The 19,575-nt window shown below is 38.5% G+C and overlaps 3 protein-coding genes and 1 long non-coding RNA gene across 4 annotated transcripts in view; 1 reads left to right on the top strand and 3 right to left on the bottom strand.

Annotated features, from left to right (window-relative positions):
* LOC136252752 (uncharacterized) overlaps positions 1–19,575 on the top strand; it is a 232,625-nt gene that overhangs the window by 162,835 nt on the left and 50,215 nt on the right. The window lies entirely within an intron of this gene.
* Positions 608–2,409, bottom strand: LOC136253984 (TNF receptor-associated factor 4-like). Its single transcript, XM_066046630.1, has 2 exons — positions 2,319–2,409; positions 608–2,173 (listed from the first exon to the last, which is right to left on the bottom strand). Exon 2 carries the CDS (start codon positions 2,170–2,172, stop codon positions 703–705), a length of 1,470 nt encoding a protein of 489 aa, XP_065902702.1. The 5' UTR covers position 2,173; positions 2,319–2,409; the 3' UTR covers positions 608–702.
* On the bottom strand, positions 8,530–10,200 carry LOC136253216 (TNF receptor-associated factor 4-like). The gene is made up of 2 exons (XM_066045842.1): positions 10,086–10,200; positions 8,530–10,006 (listed from the first exon to the last, which is right to left on the bottom strand). Exon 2 carries the CDS (start codon positions 9,974–9,976, stop codon positions 8,639–8,641), a length of 1,338 nt encoding a protein of 445 aa, XP_065901914.1. The 5' UTR covers positions 9,977–10,006; positions 10,086–10,200; the 3' UTR covers positions 8,530–8,638.
* LOC136252823 (TNF receptor-associated factor 4-like) lies at positions 14,188–15,993 on the bottom strand. Its single transcript, XM_066045399.1, has 2 exons — positions 15,864–15,993; positions 14,188–15,814 (listed from the first exon to the last, which is right to left on the bottom strand). The coding sequence occupies exon 2, from the start codon at positions 15,781–15,783 to the stop codon at positions 14,410–14,412; it is 1,374 nt and encodes a 457-aa protein (XP_065901471.1). The 5' UTR covers positions 15,784–15,814; positions 15,864–15,993; the 3' UTR covers positions 14,188–14,409.

Genomic DNA, 19,575 nt, shown 5'->3' with positions numbered 1-19,575 from the left:
CATATTACTTGTAACAGAACTATTTAGTTACAGTTACATATTATACCCAAAAAATAAAGTAACATGTGAAACAACCACTTTATCATGTGACATGGTTGCATTGTTGGGCAATGTGCAAATCTTGGTTACAAGTAAGAAGCTGGTAAATAAGCTTCATTCAGTAGGCTTCATAACTTTGCTGTGGCTATAGGCATTACTCTGTGGATTACTATTGAGACTAGTAACTTCATTACTTGTAACAATAATATTATGTAATATTAGATTTGTTACAGTAACTATATTACTTAGGTAACGCGTTACATTTGTAAGTAAAGTAACTTGAGTTATATTACCTGTTTTTATAGCATACTTTGTAGTTATCTCAAAAGTAATAATTATTACGTAACGCGTTATCCCCAACACTGCCTCTCTTATAGTATTATTTTAGTGAGTACAAAAGCCATAAACTGAGTTTGAAATTCTCAGACTATTAGAAGTAAAAGTGTCTTATTACAAGAGTTTTTAAAATTAGCCCTGGTCATTTTCCTCAAGAACATTATAAGGAAAATTGTTGAGTCTGCAAAACAAACTTAACAAATCACATTTTAAACACACAAAAAGCCATAACTTTCTTTTTTTAAAACAAGATTTCAGTATTATTGCGTACACAATGCAGTCCTATTCATTTTACAATCATACACAGTGTAATATTATCCACATAGTCTATGGTAGTTTGCTAATTTGGAGGAAGACACAATCATCTTTGAGATACTGACATGTGGAAGTTACTTTTTGGAGGGCTTCATTTGAGATGAACTTTGGCTTTCCCCAACCTACACCATTGTCACCATCAATGACTCTACTAGCAGCAATATGTGGAATACCATCACTGAAGAGCACTATCCCAGAATAATGCTCACAGTCACTGATTTGGTTCAGCAGCTTGACCTCAAACTTTCCCCACAGTGGCCATGTCAGTCCACCATCGTATGCATGGTCCTTCATGAGGCACAGGTACACTGACATGTGAGTACCTTTCCCATCACCATTACCAGCAGGTAACACACTTAGAGACATTTTGTATCCACCATTCGGCTGAGAAAAAAACGGCTCACCCTGCCAACAGACTTCCTCTTCCTTTATTGATGCAACATTTGCCATTTTCATTATTACTGGACACATCTTAACAACTCCAGTATTATTAGTTGCCATGGTGGTTAAATAGATAGGCCATTGTGGTGGGTAAATTACCATCCTGGAATGTCCAGAACTTTTGATCAAATGGTGCAGCATTACCTCGGTGTTACAATGTGGATTTGTGAGAGATAATTTAGCTTCAGCTGATGCTAATGTAGCCTCGGCTAATGCTAGTTTAGCTTCTGTGGATGCTAGTTTAGCTTCATAGACTTCTTTATACCACTTAAGTTTCATCATCAATAGATGCTCCTTCATCTTGTCCCGTTCGTGCTTCTTCTTCCTCTTACGCATCATCCTCTCCTCACACCCCATATTGTGATACCCACACTGGACTATCTCAAGAGGACACTCCTTCCTGTGTGCTTGCATGATCTCACGAGTAATCTTCCTAACTTTACACTTGTTGGGACAGGGTAATGGATGTTTGGGACACTGCTCCTTGTGCTCTCCCTCAATATACTGATGTTCTCCTATAATGTGGCAGTACCGACAGTCAACCTTACGATGTAGACACTCAGTCTCAACATGACTGATCAGATGTTGTCGTTGTAACATTTTTCCACACTCATTGGAACACTTCACTTCCTCAAACTGACAGCCATTACTGTTTTCAAGGTGGTTAGTGATATCAGTCAGTTCACCTTGCCATTCACAACCAACCTCCTTGTTAATACACATTGCATAAAAGCCCTCAATCTCTTGGTCAGCTTGAGCATTAGGGAAAGTGGTGAGCTCTTCATTTTGACATACTGGACATGTGGAAGAGGCATTATTCAAACAAGACTTGCAAAAGTTGTGACCACAGCAACCACATATGTAAGCATCTTGGCAGGGATGGATGCATATTTTACAGATATACCACAGTGAGTCATGCGGTGTGTCCATAAATTGCTGCTCGTATCCACCAATTTCACTGCGGGACCTGAGGGTTACTACACGAACAGTTGTAGTGCGTCGGCGAAAGACTATCATGCCAGTTCTTGGATGACTCTGCATGCTGTCAATTCAAACATGAAAAATAAATTGTAATTGTAATATTTTAACAGGGGTCCACTCAGTAATTTTCAATGGAACCCTGTGCACAAACAACACATACAACACAAGAGCAAAATACAGGATAAATTTACACCAACTCGTCTCACCTGTACCCAAATACCAGTATGGCTACGCTAGAGGCAACTGGTAACACCACGTGGACTATCACGTGCGCAGTGCACGGCTGTCTAAGGTAGCTAAATGGGTAACCAGGGATCGGTGGAATCAAGAATGAGTTGCTGACTTTACTATATACTTCCCTTCTGTTAGGCCACCGCCACTCCAGACTGCAGTGTCTCCATGATGTTTTAGCTGAAGATTTCAAGTGCTATAGGACGATCAATTTGCAATCCCAATGAGCTGGAACCCCCTGATCCACGGATCTAGTGGAAGTGACAGCCCTAGATGTGATCTAGCTCCTCTCAAGCACGCTACTCTACTGCAGTATTTCAATCTGAGAGGACTGTCATGAATTATATAGCTAGTCCCCTTATGAACCATGCTGCAGGCGGGCATGCAGTGTGAGCAGGGCCGCCCAGAGAAAGTAAGGGGCCCAGGGCAAAGAGTTAAAGTGGGGCCCCAGGGGCAGGGAGGTTTCCATTCTGAATCACAACTTCACCCAAGCTGTAAGTTGAAGACCAAAAAAAATAAAAAAATAAGGGTCATGACCTGCTAACAATGACAATAACCACGCCTCACCAACCATATCAAGACACACGGTAGTGTGTCGTGCGGCCCAAGAAGCCGGCGCGTAACACCCGTGAGTATATTGACAGAAAGAAAGAAAACGCAATTTTCGCACCTCCGTAGCTCTGTGCTTCCTTGATGAAACAAGACGATTTTTGCTGTGGACATGCCCCCCAACTGCAGCACTCTACATTCCAAATTTGAGCGAAATCGCTTCGCGCGTTCCCGAGATATGCGACTTCAAAAATTGGCTGAGTTTCTTCGTTTTTTTTTTTCTTCTTATTTTTCTTTTTCTTGTCGCACACTTACAAAAACTGCTATAAAACTCGAACGCGTTATCCGATTGCCTTGAAATTTGGCACACAGAAGGGGGGTATAAAGGCGCATCTCGGTACCAACTTTGGCTGGAATACCATAAACAGACAAAGAGTTATGAGCGATTATGCACGAAAAATAACACCAATAATTTATGTTGTCACGCCTACAGGGTAAACCGCGTATGGGAAGAAGCTGAAAATCGGTGGGTGAATAGGTTAACTATTGAACCTCAAACCTTTTGTGGTTTGAAAGAAATCGAGCTAAAAACCAGGAAGATACAGCGAAAAAATCAACAGTGTGTAACAATTACGCAATCGAGATTAGCTAATTTTTAATATTTTTATTTTATTATTATAATAATTATTATTATTATGCTTGCCACGCCTACCAGGTAAACCGCTTGGGGTAATGCTTTCAAAATCGCTGTACAGATGGAGTTATCATCTTAGAAAGGCTCTTCAATGGTGTAGAAGAATCAGACTTAAATCCACGGAGTTATAACACGAAATCCAACTTGGTGTAGCAAGTGCGAGATCGAGATACTCTAATAGAGCAGTCATCCTAATAGAGCAGTCACCCTGAACAGAATTAAAGAGATCAGTTAGAAATAAGTAACCTGTATAGAGATCAGCTACAAACAAATCACCCTGTAGAGAGTTCAGCTACAAACAATTCACCCTGTTAAAACATCAGTTAGAAGAAGATTTCTTGTAGAGAGTTCAGATACAAACAAATCACCCTGTTGAAAGATCAGCTAGAAGATGTCACCTTGTAGATAGTTCAGTTACAAAGAAACCACCATGTAGAGAATTCAGCTACAAACTAGTGACCCTGTAGATACATCAGCTAGAAGAAGTTACCTTGTAGAGAGTTCAGCTACAAAGAAACCATTCTGTAAAGAGCTCAGCTGCAAACAAATCACCTATACAGAATTCAGCTACAAACAAATCACCCTGTAGAGAGATCAGCTAGAAGAAGTTACCTTGTAGATAGTTCAGCTACAAACAAATCATCAAGGTATTCAAGGGGGCCTCATGGGGCCCCTTTCAGGCTGGGGCCCGGGGCAAAATGCCCCAGCTGCCCCCCCCCCCCCCCCCTCCCCCCCGTGGGCGGCCCTGAGTGTGAGCTACAACATGTAATTCCCAACTATCTCCCCAGCATAATAACTATGGGGGAATTATATATTTAACACACCTGAATGAGTAAAAATGTCAAATGTCTCATAATAGGGCATGTCAAATCCCCACCATAAACCTCATGCAGGTCTAGGCCAATACAGGGATTTGATGTACGTATGCATGTCCATGGAAGAAACATAGCTACTTGGGTGCTTGTCAAATACCATGGTGGGCAACAGTTAATTACCCCTGTAAAGCCCCATCTATGCCTGAGAGTGGGGTAACTAGTGAAGAAATATATCGATAGAAGCATCACATGTACAATATAGATCTGAGTATAATAAGTGCTGAAAGTAAATTCCTTCAATGTGCACGTGGCAGCACAGGAAGTGTTTTGTTCAAGAATAATGATCATGACCATGTGGGTATTCAGCTGGCATGACATGCGTGGAGAGATCAGCCTCAGGGGTGATGGAGCAGGCAAATGGAGGAAATGTCACAGTGCCAAGGGTCAATGGGGGTGCATGGGGAGTGAAGCACCCCCTTCAAACTGTTACATGTGCATGCTAGTAAGCTATACTAATAGATGTAGTAAAGGTGTAGTTTCATTGCAATGAAAGCATGGAAAAAGTGAGAAAAGAAGAGCTAATTTCTTAGAGGATTAAATGGTAAACCTGCTAAACATTGAAATACCCTAATAGAACAGCCAACTCCATCATTAAAATTCAAACTATAAAGAACAAAAAGATTAGCTCCTAGATCATACTGCAGCATTTATGCAGTATCCTTTATATGAAAGCTAGTTATTATCAGTGGCAGATCTGGGGGGCACAGGGGACACATGCCCCTCCCCCTTCCTTTAAAAAAAATTGCATACAAGATCGAGATGCTCTAGTAAAACAGTCATGATCAATCATTCTAATAAAGCAGTCACAGTGTTCATGAGGCAGTGTAGCTTAACTATGAAACTATGAATAAGAATCTGAATACTATACATATATACATTTGGTAAAGGACAACCATTGTTGCTGTGACTTTTTTTTTTTTTTGCTGTTCAACTATTCAGCAAAGTACTCCCCCTTCCAAACTCTGGATTCGCCCTTGACCATCACTAGACAATAATAACTATTTCACTGGCTCACCATTCGTTTTAATCCAACAAGTGAATGTGTTGCAATATAATACTCTCAATAGCAGCTTGACATTACGTGACCAAATTTAACAAAACCAGGCTTCCACACACATCCAATTCTTTAACTTTAGCTGCCTGTAACTTGCTCAATCAGCATGCTATTGATCTACAATTTTCAGGCTAATTTCTCAATGTATTGTGTAATAACAGGTCAAAATTTGAAAGTGATAGCCTATTCCTACATTGAGTTATGGCCCTTTAAAATCGCAAACCTGGATGTGTGTGGAAGCCTGGTTTTGTCAAATCCAGTTATATATTATAATGAAATGTGTCAAGCGATTAGCCAATAGCTATAGTATTACACTTGTTTGTCAAGATCCCTTGACAAAAATCTATAATACTAATTTGATTGGCTAAAATAATGTGGTATGTTGTAAATGTCTGACTTGGCACTAATGTTACCATAGTGATGGATGCCCCACGGCATAGCAACAATATGGTTGTTAGCAATGGTTGCTAGGTAACTATTATTAAGATAAACATTATTTTGAGACTATGGCAATGGTTGCTAGTTGATTGGTCTTTTTCAGTGGTTATTTTTGAATTTCTGTTGTCTAGCAACAGTTACTATGGTTGTCAGATTAATTTGCAATAGGACGGATGGCTGTGGTATTCGGGATTAATAGTTCTTTCAGGAAGGATATAGTGCTCAGCTTCGCCTCGTACTATTTTACTTCCTGTTTACAACGCTCGCACTATTAATCTCGAATACCACAGTCATCCATCATATTACATAATTATATATCCATCCTATTACATATACAAATCATTGCCAAATTCAATCTCAGAAAGCTCAGTAAATTTGCACAATTTTCCTGTGAGGGCATGACCCCAGATCTGCTAGATAAAGCTGAGTGTGCTTCTCACACTGCACTACTATAGTTGTACAATCAGTTACCACATTTTTAGCCCCCACACTATATAGATAACCTATGGTTTAGCATCCCTCCCACCTTGGGAAACTCTAGATCGGTTCCTGCTGTGTAAAATACGATCATTCAAGATGTATAAGATTTTTGGGCATAGTATGAAGTGAAGGCCAGTTGGGATCTTGCAAACAAGAGAAGAATCCATCTTCTACTTAAATACGTATGCTGCCAATCAGCTTTAAGCAGAAGTCATACAAGGCAATCGAAAGCAGTAGCCTTAATTACTAAAGTATTAGTACTATGGTTATTTTTGTTACCAAAGCATGTGTCTCAACATATTATGTGTGTGCATGTGTGTTTCAATAAACAAGCATGTGGATACTCTAATAGAGCAGTCAGTAGTCACAGTATTCAGAGCAGCAAGTTATGTAGCCATAAAATTAGTATAAATTATAGTTATAGGTGTAGTATGCATGGAGAGAAGTTAGGCTATTTTCAGCAGGCAGCTACCTTGTATTTTTTATTTTTTTTGGTCTTCACTAAAAATCTAGCTATGCTCTTGATCAGAAACCAGTCACCAAAAATCCTGGAGGCACCTATTGGTTCTATATACCCCAAAATTCATGTTTCCACAAATACCTGACATGGTATACCTCCCCAGTGTACTGTGTACTCTAATAATGCAACATAGATGCTATGAATATAGATGCAAAAACTGCATGGTCTCTCTAAAAACATTTTAAAAGCTTACTAATGCAGTTGGCATAGCTTCTAGAAATTCAGTATGTGTCAGCTATCAGAATGAATTATGACGCAGTTGATTATGGAAGTTCACTTGTAGAGTTGCAATCAAGTGAAGCTAAACTATAATAAGTATAATAATTGTATTATTTGTGAAGAACTATCCAGGAGGACATCTCAAGAATCTATTTTGTGTAGGCTTCAAAAACCAATGGCAGTTTTACTTAGGGATGTCAAATGGGAAAATGTACAAGAAGAAGGATTGTAAATATAGCTACAGCTCTTGGAAGTCTGCAAAATAGTATTCACATGCAGTTTTGTAAATTATGACACTGCATGCTGCTCTGTTAGAGTGTTTGGCTGTTCTATTAGACTATATAAAACCATACAAAGTATGTAAGACCATTGCAGTGTGGGGTAAGTGGTGGCAATCAAAGATTTGAAGTAAAACTCAACATATCAGTATGATTCACATGTCCCAGCAAATACTGTAGTATCCAAACTTACGACATTTCTAATAAAGAGTATCTGCCTAGTCAGCAACCAGTTGAAGATATGTCCAATTGCAATATGCACCGCCATACTTAACACTTTGGCTCAAACTGCCTGCCTGTAATGCTTGTACTGAAATTTAAGGTTGCATTATAAGTTGTACTACTGACAATGTCTGGTTGAAAATATGGTAGTAAGTTATCCAACCATCATTTTATTTGGGGTTGAAAAAGTTGGCCTGAATTAGAGCATTTTGAGTGTGGTTTGCTCTTTTGCATGGAATAGGCATATGTTCTATTAAACAAGTGTTCTGTAGCTACATGACTATCAATTCATATACAGTCTGTGGATTTTCCCCTTGCATGCAAGCATGTAAACATGCAAATCGCAGTCATTATTGATTATGAGTTATATACTTGACTGCTCTAATAGAGTATCTTGATCTTGGAAGGTGCAAAGACTAAGCTCCTTGTTGAACAAGTACTAGTCAAGTGAAGGGACTTTAACCTACTTTTCTGCAGCATTTACCTTAACACTTGGTCACAATGGTCATTCTGTGCCTTGTTCTATAATGAAACAGTGCAATCTATCATCAAATAATTTGCAATCGGTGCAGGTACCTAAATCTCATACCTAATATCAAGAGTTAATAATAGCCTCCCTACTATTATTAACTCTTGCTAATATCAATCGCTTGTTCACATGTAATGATTTTGGTCCCAACAGGTCTAACTGGTCCCAACGGATCAAACTGTTGATGCAAGTGGTGATGGGAAACAAGGAATAAAATAATGATGGCCTAATAAACAGAATTGATGCAAGCAGTGACAGGAAACAAAGAAAGAATAATGATGGCCTTATAGTGAAGTAAGATAGATCTGACTACTTGCTGCTTTTTGGATATAAACTGATTGGTCAAAATAATATTTGGTATACACTACACAGCTCTATATGTTAGACTCAGTTACGTTATCACATACTGCACCAAAATGTGCTACTATTAATTTTGTCTACAGTTTGCTAACGCGAAGAAAGATACAGTCATCACTAAGATACTGGCATGTGGAAGTAACCTTGTTCAAGTCTTCGTTGGAAATGAACTTCGCTTTTCCCCAACCTTTGCCACTGCCATCATCAATGACTCTACCAATAGTACTCCTATCATTACAATTACTATAGGGTATTATCCCTGTGAAATGCTCTTGGTCGCTGATTTGATTCAACAGTGTAACTCCAAATGTTTCCTTTAGTGGCCATGTTAGCTCATCATCATGTGGACCCTTCATGAGGTACAGGGCCATTGACAGGTGAGTACCTTTACCAACATCATTCCCAGCAGCATATACTATCAGGTACATTTTGTATCCCCTGATGTGAGAGAAGAATGGCTCACTCTGCCAGCAGACCTTTTCTTCCTTATGCGAAGTAAACTTTGTCATCTTTATTACCACTGGACATGTTTTAGCTACTCCTGTAACCTTTGTTGTCATGGTTGTCAAACGAATAGGCCAGTGTGTTGAGTCAATTAGTGTCCTAGAGTGTCCAGAATTTTTGATCAAATGGTGTAGCATAACCTCAGCATTGCAAAGTCTAGTTTCTGTAGAGGCTAGTTTATTATCTGCTTTGTGTAGCTGAAATTTAGTCATCAATAAGTGATCTTCCATTCTGTTCCACTCGTGTTTCCTTTTCTTTGCACGAATCATTGTCTCCTCACACCCCACATTGTGATACTCGCACTGGACCACCTCAAGAGAACACTCCTTCCTGTGTGCTTCCATGTCTTCACGAGCAATTTTTGTAGCCCTACACTTGTTGGGGCAGGGTAGGGGGAGTTTTGGACATTGCTCTTTGTGCACTCCCTTGATAAACTGATGTTCTCCTGTAATGTGGCAGTACTGACAGTCAACAATACGACATGGACATCCAGTCACAATATGACTGGTCAGGTACTGTCGTTGCAACATCTTCCCACACTCATTAAAACACTTCACATCCTCAAACTGACAACCACTGCTGTTTCCAAGGTGACTGTTGAGGTCATTCAGTTTCCCCTGCCACTCACAACCTCTCTCCTCGTTAGTACACATCACACCGAAGCCTATAATCTCTCGATCTGCTTGAATGTTCGGAAAGCTGGCAAGCTCTTTATTTTGGCACAGAGGACAGGAGTTATTGATCTTCTTAGCATTATCCAAACAAGACTTGCAAAAGTTGTGACCACAACATCCACTCAGGTATGGATCTTTGCAGGGATACAGGCATATTTTACAAATATACCGCTCGTGAAGTGTGTTCACAAATCTGCACTCATGTCCACTGGTTTCACTAGGAGCGGACACGGTTGACATGGCTAGCTAGTTTACTTGCTGTCGCGACACCTGTGGTTACACGTGTCAAGTAAAACATGAATGTACTAGGATAGTGTCAACGACACTATAATATCACAGCTATTCTTACCCGTATAAGAGATATAGTAATGCAACAATCGGGGCAACTACAACGATGGGCTACGCTGACGACTCAAAACCAAGCTCAAAACACCGGGCGTAAAACCGGCGTACGACACCTGTTGATCACGTGAGTACAAACAATTTAGTCTCACATGGCATGATAAGCTGTTTAGTGAAGAGAAAATTGCAGATGGATAGAAACATTGAGCAAAGATCGCAGAGAGATAATTATTCTAATAGAGCAGTCACACAAAACTATTGTTTTATAAGTTTGCCCGGCATTTATTAAAACTATGAAATCTGCAGGGGCGGTTCCAGGCAAGGGGAGGGGCACAAACAGACTAGTATTAGTATTATTAATTACCGGTAAAGCCACTGCCTGTATACCGGGTCAACACAAAATTTGTACAATCATAAGATGGCTATACAAAAATAAATCTAGAATTAGCTAAGTGAGAATCTAACAATGATTTAAAACAATTAATTGAACTAGCATTTACAACATAATCAGGTAAGCCATTCCAGTCATTGAGAATCCTATTAAAAAAAATAATCAGATCTACATTTCAATCTTGAAAATGATTTAAATAACTTAAATTGATGTCCCCTTGTGATGGTATTAGTGTAAGTAAAGAAGTTGTGAAAGTCTGAACTAAAATAATTGTTTAGAATTTTGTACAACAAAATAAAATCACCTCTTAGTCGTCTATGAGCTAAGGATGGCAATTGTAGTAAAGATAATCTTTCAGAGTAGGATTTATCAGCCAATGTTGGTATCAAACGGGTAGCTCTTCATTGGACTTTTTCACTCTTTCTCTGATCCAAAGTAAAAGGTGGCCCCCATACAGAGTTACTATATTCCAGTGTGGGCCGTACTATTGACACAAACAGTTTCACCAACATATCTGGCTCCAAATATTCAAAGGACTTCCTAATAATCCCCAAGAGACGATTAGCTTTAGCAGTAACCTCAATTGTATGATCATGGAACTTTAGGTGGTTATCGAATACAATACCAAGATCCTTATGAGATGTCACACTGTCGACCAGAGTACCATTAAGGTAAAAAGAACCATAACTGCGTGCTGTTCCAAAGTGAAGGTGTTTACACTTAGCGACATTAAAATTCAACTGCCACTGAAGTGACCATTCGTGTAGTAAGTTTAAATCCTTATGGAGAGCTAAGTGGTCTTCCTCATTTTGTATAACTCGAAATATCTTAGTGTCATCAGCAAACATAAATGTAGGGCTTGATACTATTGAGGGCAGGTCATTAATAAATATTGAGAACAGCAAGGGCCCCAAAACTGATCCCTGAGGGACACCACTAGTAACTGGTACAGTGCTGGATTTTCTCCCATTCAGTACTACCTGTTGTGTCCTGTTGGTGAGGAAACTCTTTATCCACTTGAGTATATTTCCCTGTAGGTCAATTGATGACAATTTATGTATTAAACGTTGATGTGGCACCAAGTCAAATGCTTTCCTAAAATCAAGGTAAATCATTTCAATTGAGTAACCATTATCTAAGTGTTTTGTAAGATAATCTAATATGTGTAGTAATTGGGTAGTACATGATCTACCTGGTGTAAAACCAAATTGATAAGGTGAGATTAGATTATACCTGGTTAAAATTGATAAGGTGAGATTAGATTATACTAAGTTGTAGGTGGTTGGGGAGAGCAGATTCTTTTGTTAGTTGTTGTATTTTTGAAGCTGCAAATGTTCACCTCTCAGTAGTGTTCCACTGTTGATTTTGACTTTGCAGAGTCTTACAAAGCTGTTTAAATGGCTCTGAATGTCTTAAACCACAGCAACACTATAATAATTTTTAGAGGCGCTTAGTACTCAAGAAGGTGCTGGATGACAATTTCACAACTAGTGATTCGCTTTGAACTCAGGTAAATTTGTAATACATGTTAGTAAAGTGCATATTCTAATGAGTTTTATAAAGCACTGATCTTGGCCTGACATAAAGTTTAGTATTTGAATCAGAAGTATAGCTGGCTCCTCCTGATCCTCCACAAGGTGAGGGGCCCCAAATACCCCATCCTGGATCTGCCATTATATTGATCTGCTGATTGTTTCCAACTTTCCTGAGTTTAGCTATTCGGTGGTATATTTTCTCATGCTCATTGAAATCATGAGTGACACCAACACTGTACTAATTAGCTAACTTGACGATTTTATTATAAGCACTAATAAAAGCATCAGAACAGGTGATGGAAGAGAGTCAACAAAATAATGAGTATAACACCACTTCTATCTTAATTCAATCTCAGAAGGTTTAATTTTATTAAATTTTAGTGCTAAAAGGCCGGCCTTGTTCGCCTTAATTAGGTATAACTGGATTTACAGCTCCCATGCAGGATTACAGCTATAACCCGAATATTCTAACACTTGGAGGCAAGAATCATGCATTTCATAATTATAATATATGTGACTGGGCCTGCGGCATGTGGGTACATAATTTTTGACTACTTTTTCACAATTTCATCACTCATACCTTTTTGCACCATTATGCTATGGTATTGCGATTTTCAGCTATTAATAAGCATTTAATTGGCATCATGATGCAAGTTACAGAATGGAAATATACTTTTCCAGTACTGAGATATGACCTGTAGAGTGATGGGATATAGTTTGTGCCCACATGCCCTGTTTTCGCAGGCCCGGTCACATATGTCATGATGAAAAGCGTTATGCAGTATTATACATGTCTCCTTATAACTCTCTACTGCTCACGATCAGATCATGCAGTTGCTGCTTTGCTATGCAACATCCTGGGAAGTATTTTAGTGTGTGCAGCTTATGTATAATTATCAGCATAATGACAGCATGTACATGCTGAGCAACAATTGTTTTTTATTGTAATATTCCTTGCCAGCTGTGCTGCTACTAATAAATAACCTTAATGTGGTGCTTAGTATATAAGCATGCAGGGCATGATATGTGCCTAACTCGCCTGTCACACCAATAGCAAACCTATACCAAATCAAAACTCCAATACTGGCCAGTTGTGGCCTTCCTAGTTCTACCTCAAATTTATACAGAACAACAAGGCTTAAAAATTCTCAAGAGAAGCCAATTAAAAACATTTTTGACATCTCACAAGTGATTGTTCTGTTAAGTAGTTAATTGTTTATAAAAATTAACTATGCATACAGCTACCACAATCTGTTATTAGCTGCCTGAGTCATCATAGCATGCTCAAAATTTTGCCCAAAATACTTTCAGGAATCTCCCAAAATGTTTGCCTATCATGCTCTTCAGTGCATGCCCCTAGGTTAGCCAACGATTAGAACATTTTAATCGGTGAATGTTCTATTAGATTATTTTCAGTATAAAGTGACCGTTCTATTAGGCCACTCTCCAAGAAAATTCATTATTTCCCATTTCCCACCCACATGCAGATTCTCTTCCTGCATGGTCATTCACCGTCAACTGAACATTTTATGCATTATTTATCCTGTGATTGCATAGCAGTAACTAGTAGTTTAGCATTCAGAAAACCAATTCAGCTAGCTTTTCACTGTTCAGGTTCTTAGTTTAATTATTTCTACTGTATTCTTACCTGTATGAATAATAGTGGAAATATCTATAATGAATGATGAATAATGGACCGCCCGCATGTATTTTTGAGGTCAATAAAATGGTATTTTCTTGGAGTGGCTATCGATCTAAGGAGTTATGTGCAATGCACTTTATTGACTACTCTATTGGGAAGTATCAAACTATTTTCATGGAATTAAGCTCCATAATTTGAAATATCCACCTAATATCCTATTATTTGCTAGCATAGCACTCTAGCCTAATTTTTATGTTGGCATAAATTTTGACGCAGGCCTATGTACCTAAAGTACAGTTTAATTTGCTCTGGGGATGGCATCTTAAAGCCCTGGAAATTATGGGTGGCTCTCTGTAGAACTATGCCAACTGAAGACATGCAAGTTTGACATGAAAATGTGTTCTCTTAATCCTTAAAAACATACAGTGCATATGCATGCTCACTATTTGGTTTGGGATTTCCCCTCTAGGTTATAATTAGTGCTATATAATGTTTATGACTCCCTGCTTGCCCCCTTCCCCAATAAATTTCATGGCTAGATGATATGTGATCAATGGAAAATAGTAAAATGACATACATAAATAGAGTTGTACATCTTTACTATACTACCACAATGTGATCAGTTCTGTGAACCAATTGTTAAATTAAATGCATCTTAGTCTTACAGTACGATAATTGATCATCAAAAATCCAAACCAAAAATAATTGAGTTGCAAACACACTTGTACAGTATAGCACGGCAAAAGTAACTATGTGAATAAGTCTATAGAAGCTTGCTAACTTGGAGGAAGATACAATCATCTTTGAGATACTGACATGTGGGAGTGACCTTGTGGAGGTTTTCACTGGAAATGAACTTTGATTTTTCCCTTCTTAAAGCTTTACCACTATCAATGACTTTACCAGCAGCACCGCATGGGATATTACTACAAAAGTTAACAGTTACACAATGATGCTCACAGTCACTGATCTGGTTCAACAATCTGACCTCAAACTTTCCCCTCATTGGCCATGTTAACTCATCATCATGTGGACCCTTCATGAGGTTCAGATACACTGACATATGAGTACCTTTACCATCACCAACACCTGGAGGCAACACACTTAAGGACATCTTGTATCCTATGTTGTGAGAGAAGAATGGCTCACTATCCCAATAAACTTTCTCTGCAAAACTCGACATCTTCATTATCACTGGACATATCTTAGTTACTGTTGTTGCCGTGGAGGGTAAATGGAAAGGCCATTGTGTCGAATCAGTTTGCACCGCAGAATATCCTGGACCATTGATCAAACGATGCAGAATGACCTCAACGTTACAAAGTCTAGTTTCTGTGGCAGCTAATTTAGCTTCGCTGGATGCTAGTTTAACTCTGGAAAATTCTGCTTCTTCAGCTAGCTTATGTTTTGTCATCAATAAATGTTCCTCCATTTTCTCCTTCTCATGTTCTCTCTTCCTCTTACGCGTCACTTTCTCCTCACACCCCACATTGTGATACTCGCACTGGACCACCTCAAGAGGACACTCCTTCCTGTGTGCTTCCATCTCGTCACGAGCAATCTTCCTTGCCTGACATTTGTTTGGGCAAAGGATGGGAAGCTTGAGGCAATCTTTCTTATGCTCTCCCTCCACAAACCGGCGCCCTCCTACATTGTCGCAAAACCGACATTTAACAGTACGATGCGGACACCCAGTCTCAACATGATTGGTCAGATATCGTCGTTGTAACACCTTCCCACACTCATTGGAACACTTCACATTTTCAAAGTGACAACCATCACTGTTTCCAAGGTGACTGTTGATGTCATTTAGTTCACCCTGCCACTCACAACCTCTCCCCTTGTTAGTACACATCACGTGAAGACTTCTAAACTCTCGATCAGCTTGTTTGTTGGCAAAAGCAGTGAAGTTTTCATTTTGACAAACCGGGCAAGTGGTGGAAGTCTTCTTGACATCATCCAAACAAGATTTACAAAAGTTGTGGCCACAACATCCACTTAGGTAAGGGTCTTGACAAGGATGGATACATACTTTACAAATATACCGCTCGTGCGGCGCGTCTACAAACTGGTATCCGCGAGGGGATGACACAATAACATCCTTGCGAAGGGTGGGGCGACCCCGGCACTTGGACATGTCAGTCACGACGAAGGATGTCTTTGCAGTACTATTAATTGAAACATATTCAACAGTCAACACCAACTCTTCTGTCTTACCTGTACAACGAATACTGGTGTAGTTACACAAGACCGTACAGTACAAGCCGAGGTACAAGCGGAAAGAAGACATGCACAACGTGTTTGATCACGTGGGGTCAATCGTTCAATCCGTAATTGAACGTTTACGGGTGCGTGGAATCATGAGGGGAGGGTGTAGTTTCATACAGATTACAATTCACTTGATTGATTGATTGATTATTTGTACTTGGCAGTCGTTCTTCCATGCTGGAGTTAGCTACATCTAGTAGCTAACACTCCAGCATGCATGGAAAAACGTTGTATAGCTAGCTGCGTAGCTACCTATGTGTTACTGATGAGTTAATGGTAATGAATTGTGTAATTGTAATGTTTCAACAGGGATTCCACTCAGTGAGACACTGATTTTCAGTGGAGCCCTGCATACAAGCAACAAATACATACATAGCTACTTACAGATAAAAAGGGTACAATCAAAATACATTACACACATTATCACAGTACAATTTCCTAAATGACAAAAGATTGGTTGCCTCAGTCACAGCTGACTGATCATGAACTACATTTAAAAAGTAATTTCCCGTACACTGCTCATAATTATGCTCAATTTAATTTTTTTGTCATATATATACAACATACGCAACTATAACAATGACTACATGTACATACACACAATGTAATTCATGATTAATTCATGATACAAGAGAAGAAACAATGCAATAATGAATTAGCAAAAAACATGTCACAGTCTGCAAGGAAGAAACTATACAAAAATTATTAATCAGTAATCAAAAAAAAACAAACTGTTCATATTATTTATTCATAAAAGGTAAGGTAAGTGCAGAAGCAGGAGCATATCCAGGCTGTTTTTTCCCTCGGTTTTTCCAAGGGGTTTTTAAACATGTTTGATAGGTATGCAAGTGTATCGGAAATGACTAGCATACTTGGATAGCCCACTTTAGAAAGTAGACGCAACACCCTGAGAACTCTTATGATGTATAAAATTATGAACAACTTGGTAGATATGCCTACTGATACAATTCTGTTACCATCAACGTTACAGCTGAGAGGACATACTGGCTGAGAAACTTCAACAGCTACACCTGAATGCATACGCCTATTCCTTTTTTCCACAAGTGATCAAATAATGGAATACTTTAACCCAGTACCTGATAAGTTCACTGGATTTACAAACTTTCAAAGAGAGATTATACACTGATTATACTACTTACTTATCACACTTACATATTCATGGACGACAATACTCATATCTGAGTTTGTACATTAATGGAAATAAATAAATATTATTAAGCATTTTATTTATTAATTTATTGCTATAAATTATCCTCTTCAAACATTTATGTTCATTGGTTGTAGTAACAAAACAGCTTACTGTAATATTAGATTGTTTGACTGCTTCACCAGCGTATCACTATGGCCTATCACATAATTATAGTGAATAATGCATCTATTGTGGAACTCAAATAACTGATTTTCCCCAAATTATTATGCAGTGGCATATCCAGGCAGGAGGAACGTCGATACCCCCCTCTCCCCGCAAAGAAAAGCTAACACAGTAGAGGTACTCCAATAGAACAGTCAGTCGAATACTCTATAATAGAACAGTCACTGTATATGTAACACATTGTTGAGTATAATTATAATTATGAAAACTGGTATCTGCAGCACTGGACCAGCAAATAGACATTATTTAGTGGCCTAGTCCTTTGTATGTCATTCTACTGCATGACTATTGGCTCATAACTGAGCTATACTCATGACTGATAGAAAATAATATATAATTATTGTATAATTATGTTTGTGCATGATCTTCATCAACAAATTCAGTTCTGAATCATATAAGTACCTTTCAGACCCCTGCTCCATAACATCCTGGTGCGCCCCTTTTCCTCCTCCCCCCATATGCACACCACTAATTGTGACTATAGCTATCACAATTAAAAGCTTCACATTACTGTACACATTGTGAAGGGCAATTGGAAACAGTGGAAATGGAAAGTGGAAATGGTCAAATCATCACATAAATGTACCGAGTGAAACCCTTGTTTAATGGCCACCTTTTAAAGACCACCTTCTTACAAAGACCACATTGTAGCAGGACTAATTGGATTTCAAAGATGGCTAAGGCATACTGACCTTACTTCATGGTCACCTTTTATAAAGACCACTCTCTTTACAAAGACCGCCTTTTCACATTGTAACAATAGCTAGGTTTCAAACATCTATATATTATTTCATGACTTTATCAAACAACTAGGCCAGCTAAAATAAGCTATATAGGCTCTTAAGGTCATCATCTCCTTATGAGACCTCTTTTTTCGTTGATACAGTAGGTTGTAGCGATATTTCCACATTTTACTTGCATGGACTATTTTTGTTGTTACACATTCTGGAACAAACTAAGCGATGATGGTAGATCACTTGAGTGAAGTGTGGACCAAAAATCATGGGTGACCCCTTTCTATGAGTCACAAATACATGTTTGAATATTACCATGTAAAGAGGTGGTCTTTATAAAAGGTGACCATGAAGTAGTCTAATCAAGTAGATATCAAAAATATATGCCTTAACTATCTTTAAACCTAATTACAATGTGGTCTTTGTACAGAGGTGGTCTTTAAGAGGTGGCCACTAAATGAAAAGATTTACTCTAGAATACACATAAATAATGATTTGACCATTTCCGTTTTCCATTTCCACTGTTTCCAATTGCGTCATTGTGAATTCATTCACAAACTATTAGACAAGTGACTCCACAATCTAAAGTATTGTGCAGAAGAGATATCTTTTGCAAATTATCAAATACTTTATATTATAACTGCCAATGTATTGTCCAATTCACAAAGAAGGAACTCCATGTCTCTAACTACCCACCAATTTCTATAACCTCAGGTAATTGAACGCAAATATATGATATATCTTACCATATATAGAACATCTTAATGCTAATAACACACTGATAATCTATATATATATATATATATATATATATATATACCAGCATTATTGTGTAATGGCCCATGCCAGTTAATTGCCTTGAATTGATGAAGACCTCTATTTTGGACCACCAGAAACAAATTACTAGACTTCTTTAAAGAATTTGACAGTGTGCCACATCAAAGATGTCTTAAGAAACTTCAATATTATGGGGAAAATTACGGAGAAAAAACATTTATAATTGGATAGAAACATGGTTTACTCGAAGATCTCAATGTGTGGTCTTACATGATTTTTCTTCCAGTTCATTCCGGTATCCCCCAGGTGGCCCTTTACTGTTCCTCTTCCCCTTGTATGTACGTGATGTTGTTTCCAAGAATATCAATTCATTGTTATGTCTTTTTGCTGATAAATGTCTTCTATACAGCCCAGGTTATAAATACCAAACAAGATACCATTCTGTTATCTGTATGGACAGAAATTATATGGCAATTCAGTGAAATTGAGGTTCACTAGGTCTGCATCACCACCCACATTCAATTATCAGGTCAATTAACCAAACTCTATCCACTTCAGGCCAACATTTGTATCTTGGTGTGGAGAAGAAATTACCATGGTCATCACATATTTCCCATACTACAGGTAAAGCCACACAAGCATTAAGCCTTCTAGTTAAAAATGTAATCACAGATTCGTGAAGTAAAAGCTGCAGCATACCTTATGCATCCTTCTATGGAATATGCAGCAGCTGTCTGGGATCATCACAAAGTCGGGT

Source organism: Dysidea avara, chromosome 4 (assembly GCF_963678975.1).
Source record: "Dysidea avara chromosome 4, odDysAvar1.4, whole genome shotgun sequence".
Taxonomy (NCBI): Eukaryota; Metazoa; Porifera; class Demospongiae; order Dictyoceratida; family Dysideidae; genus Dysidea; species Dysidea avara.
The sequence above is the reverse complement of the archived record's forward strand: the minus strand, read 5'-3'. Positions and strand labels throughout refer to the sequence as shown.

Bases quoted from the DNA above. Each gene is read 5' to 3' on its own strand.
- LOC136252823 (XM_066045399.1), bottom strand. From the start codon at position 15,783: ATGTCCAAGTGCCGGGGTCGCCCCACCCTTCGCAAGGATGTTATTGTG.
- LOC136253984 (XM_066046630.1), bottom strand. From the start codon at position 2,172: ATGCAGAGTCATCCAAGAACTGGCATGATAGTCTTTCGCCGACGCACT.
- LOC136253216 (XM_066045842.1), bottom strand. From the start codon at position 9,976: ATGTCAACCGTGTCCGCTCCTAGTGAAACCAGTGGACATGAGTGCAGA.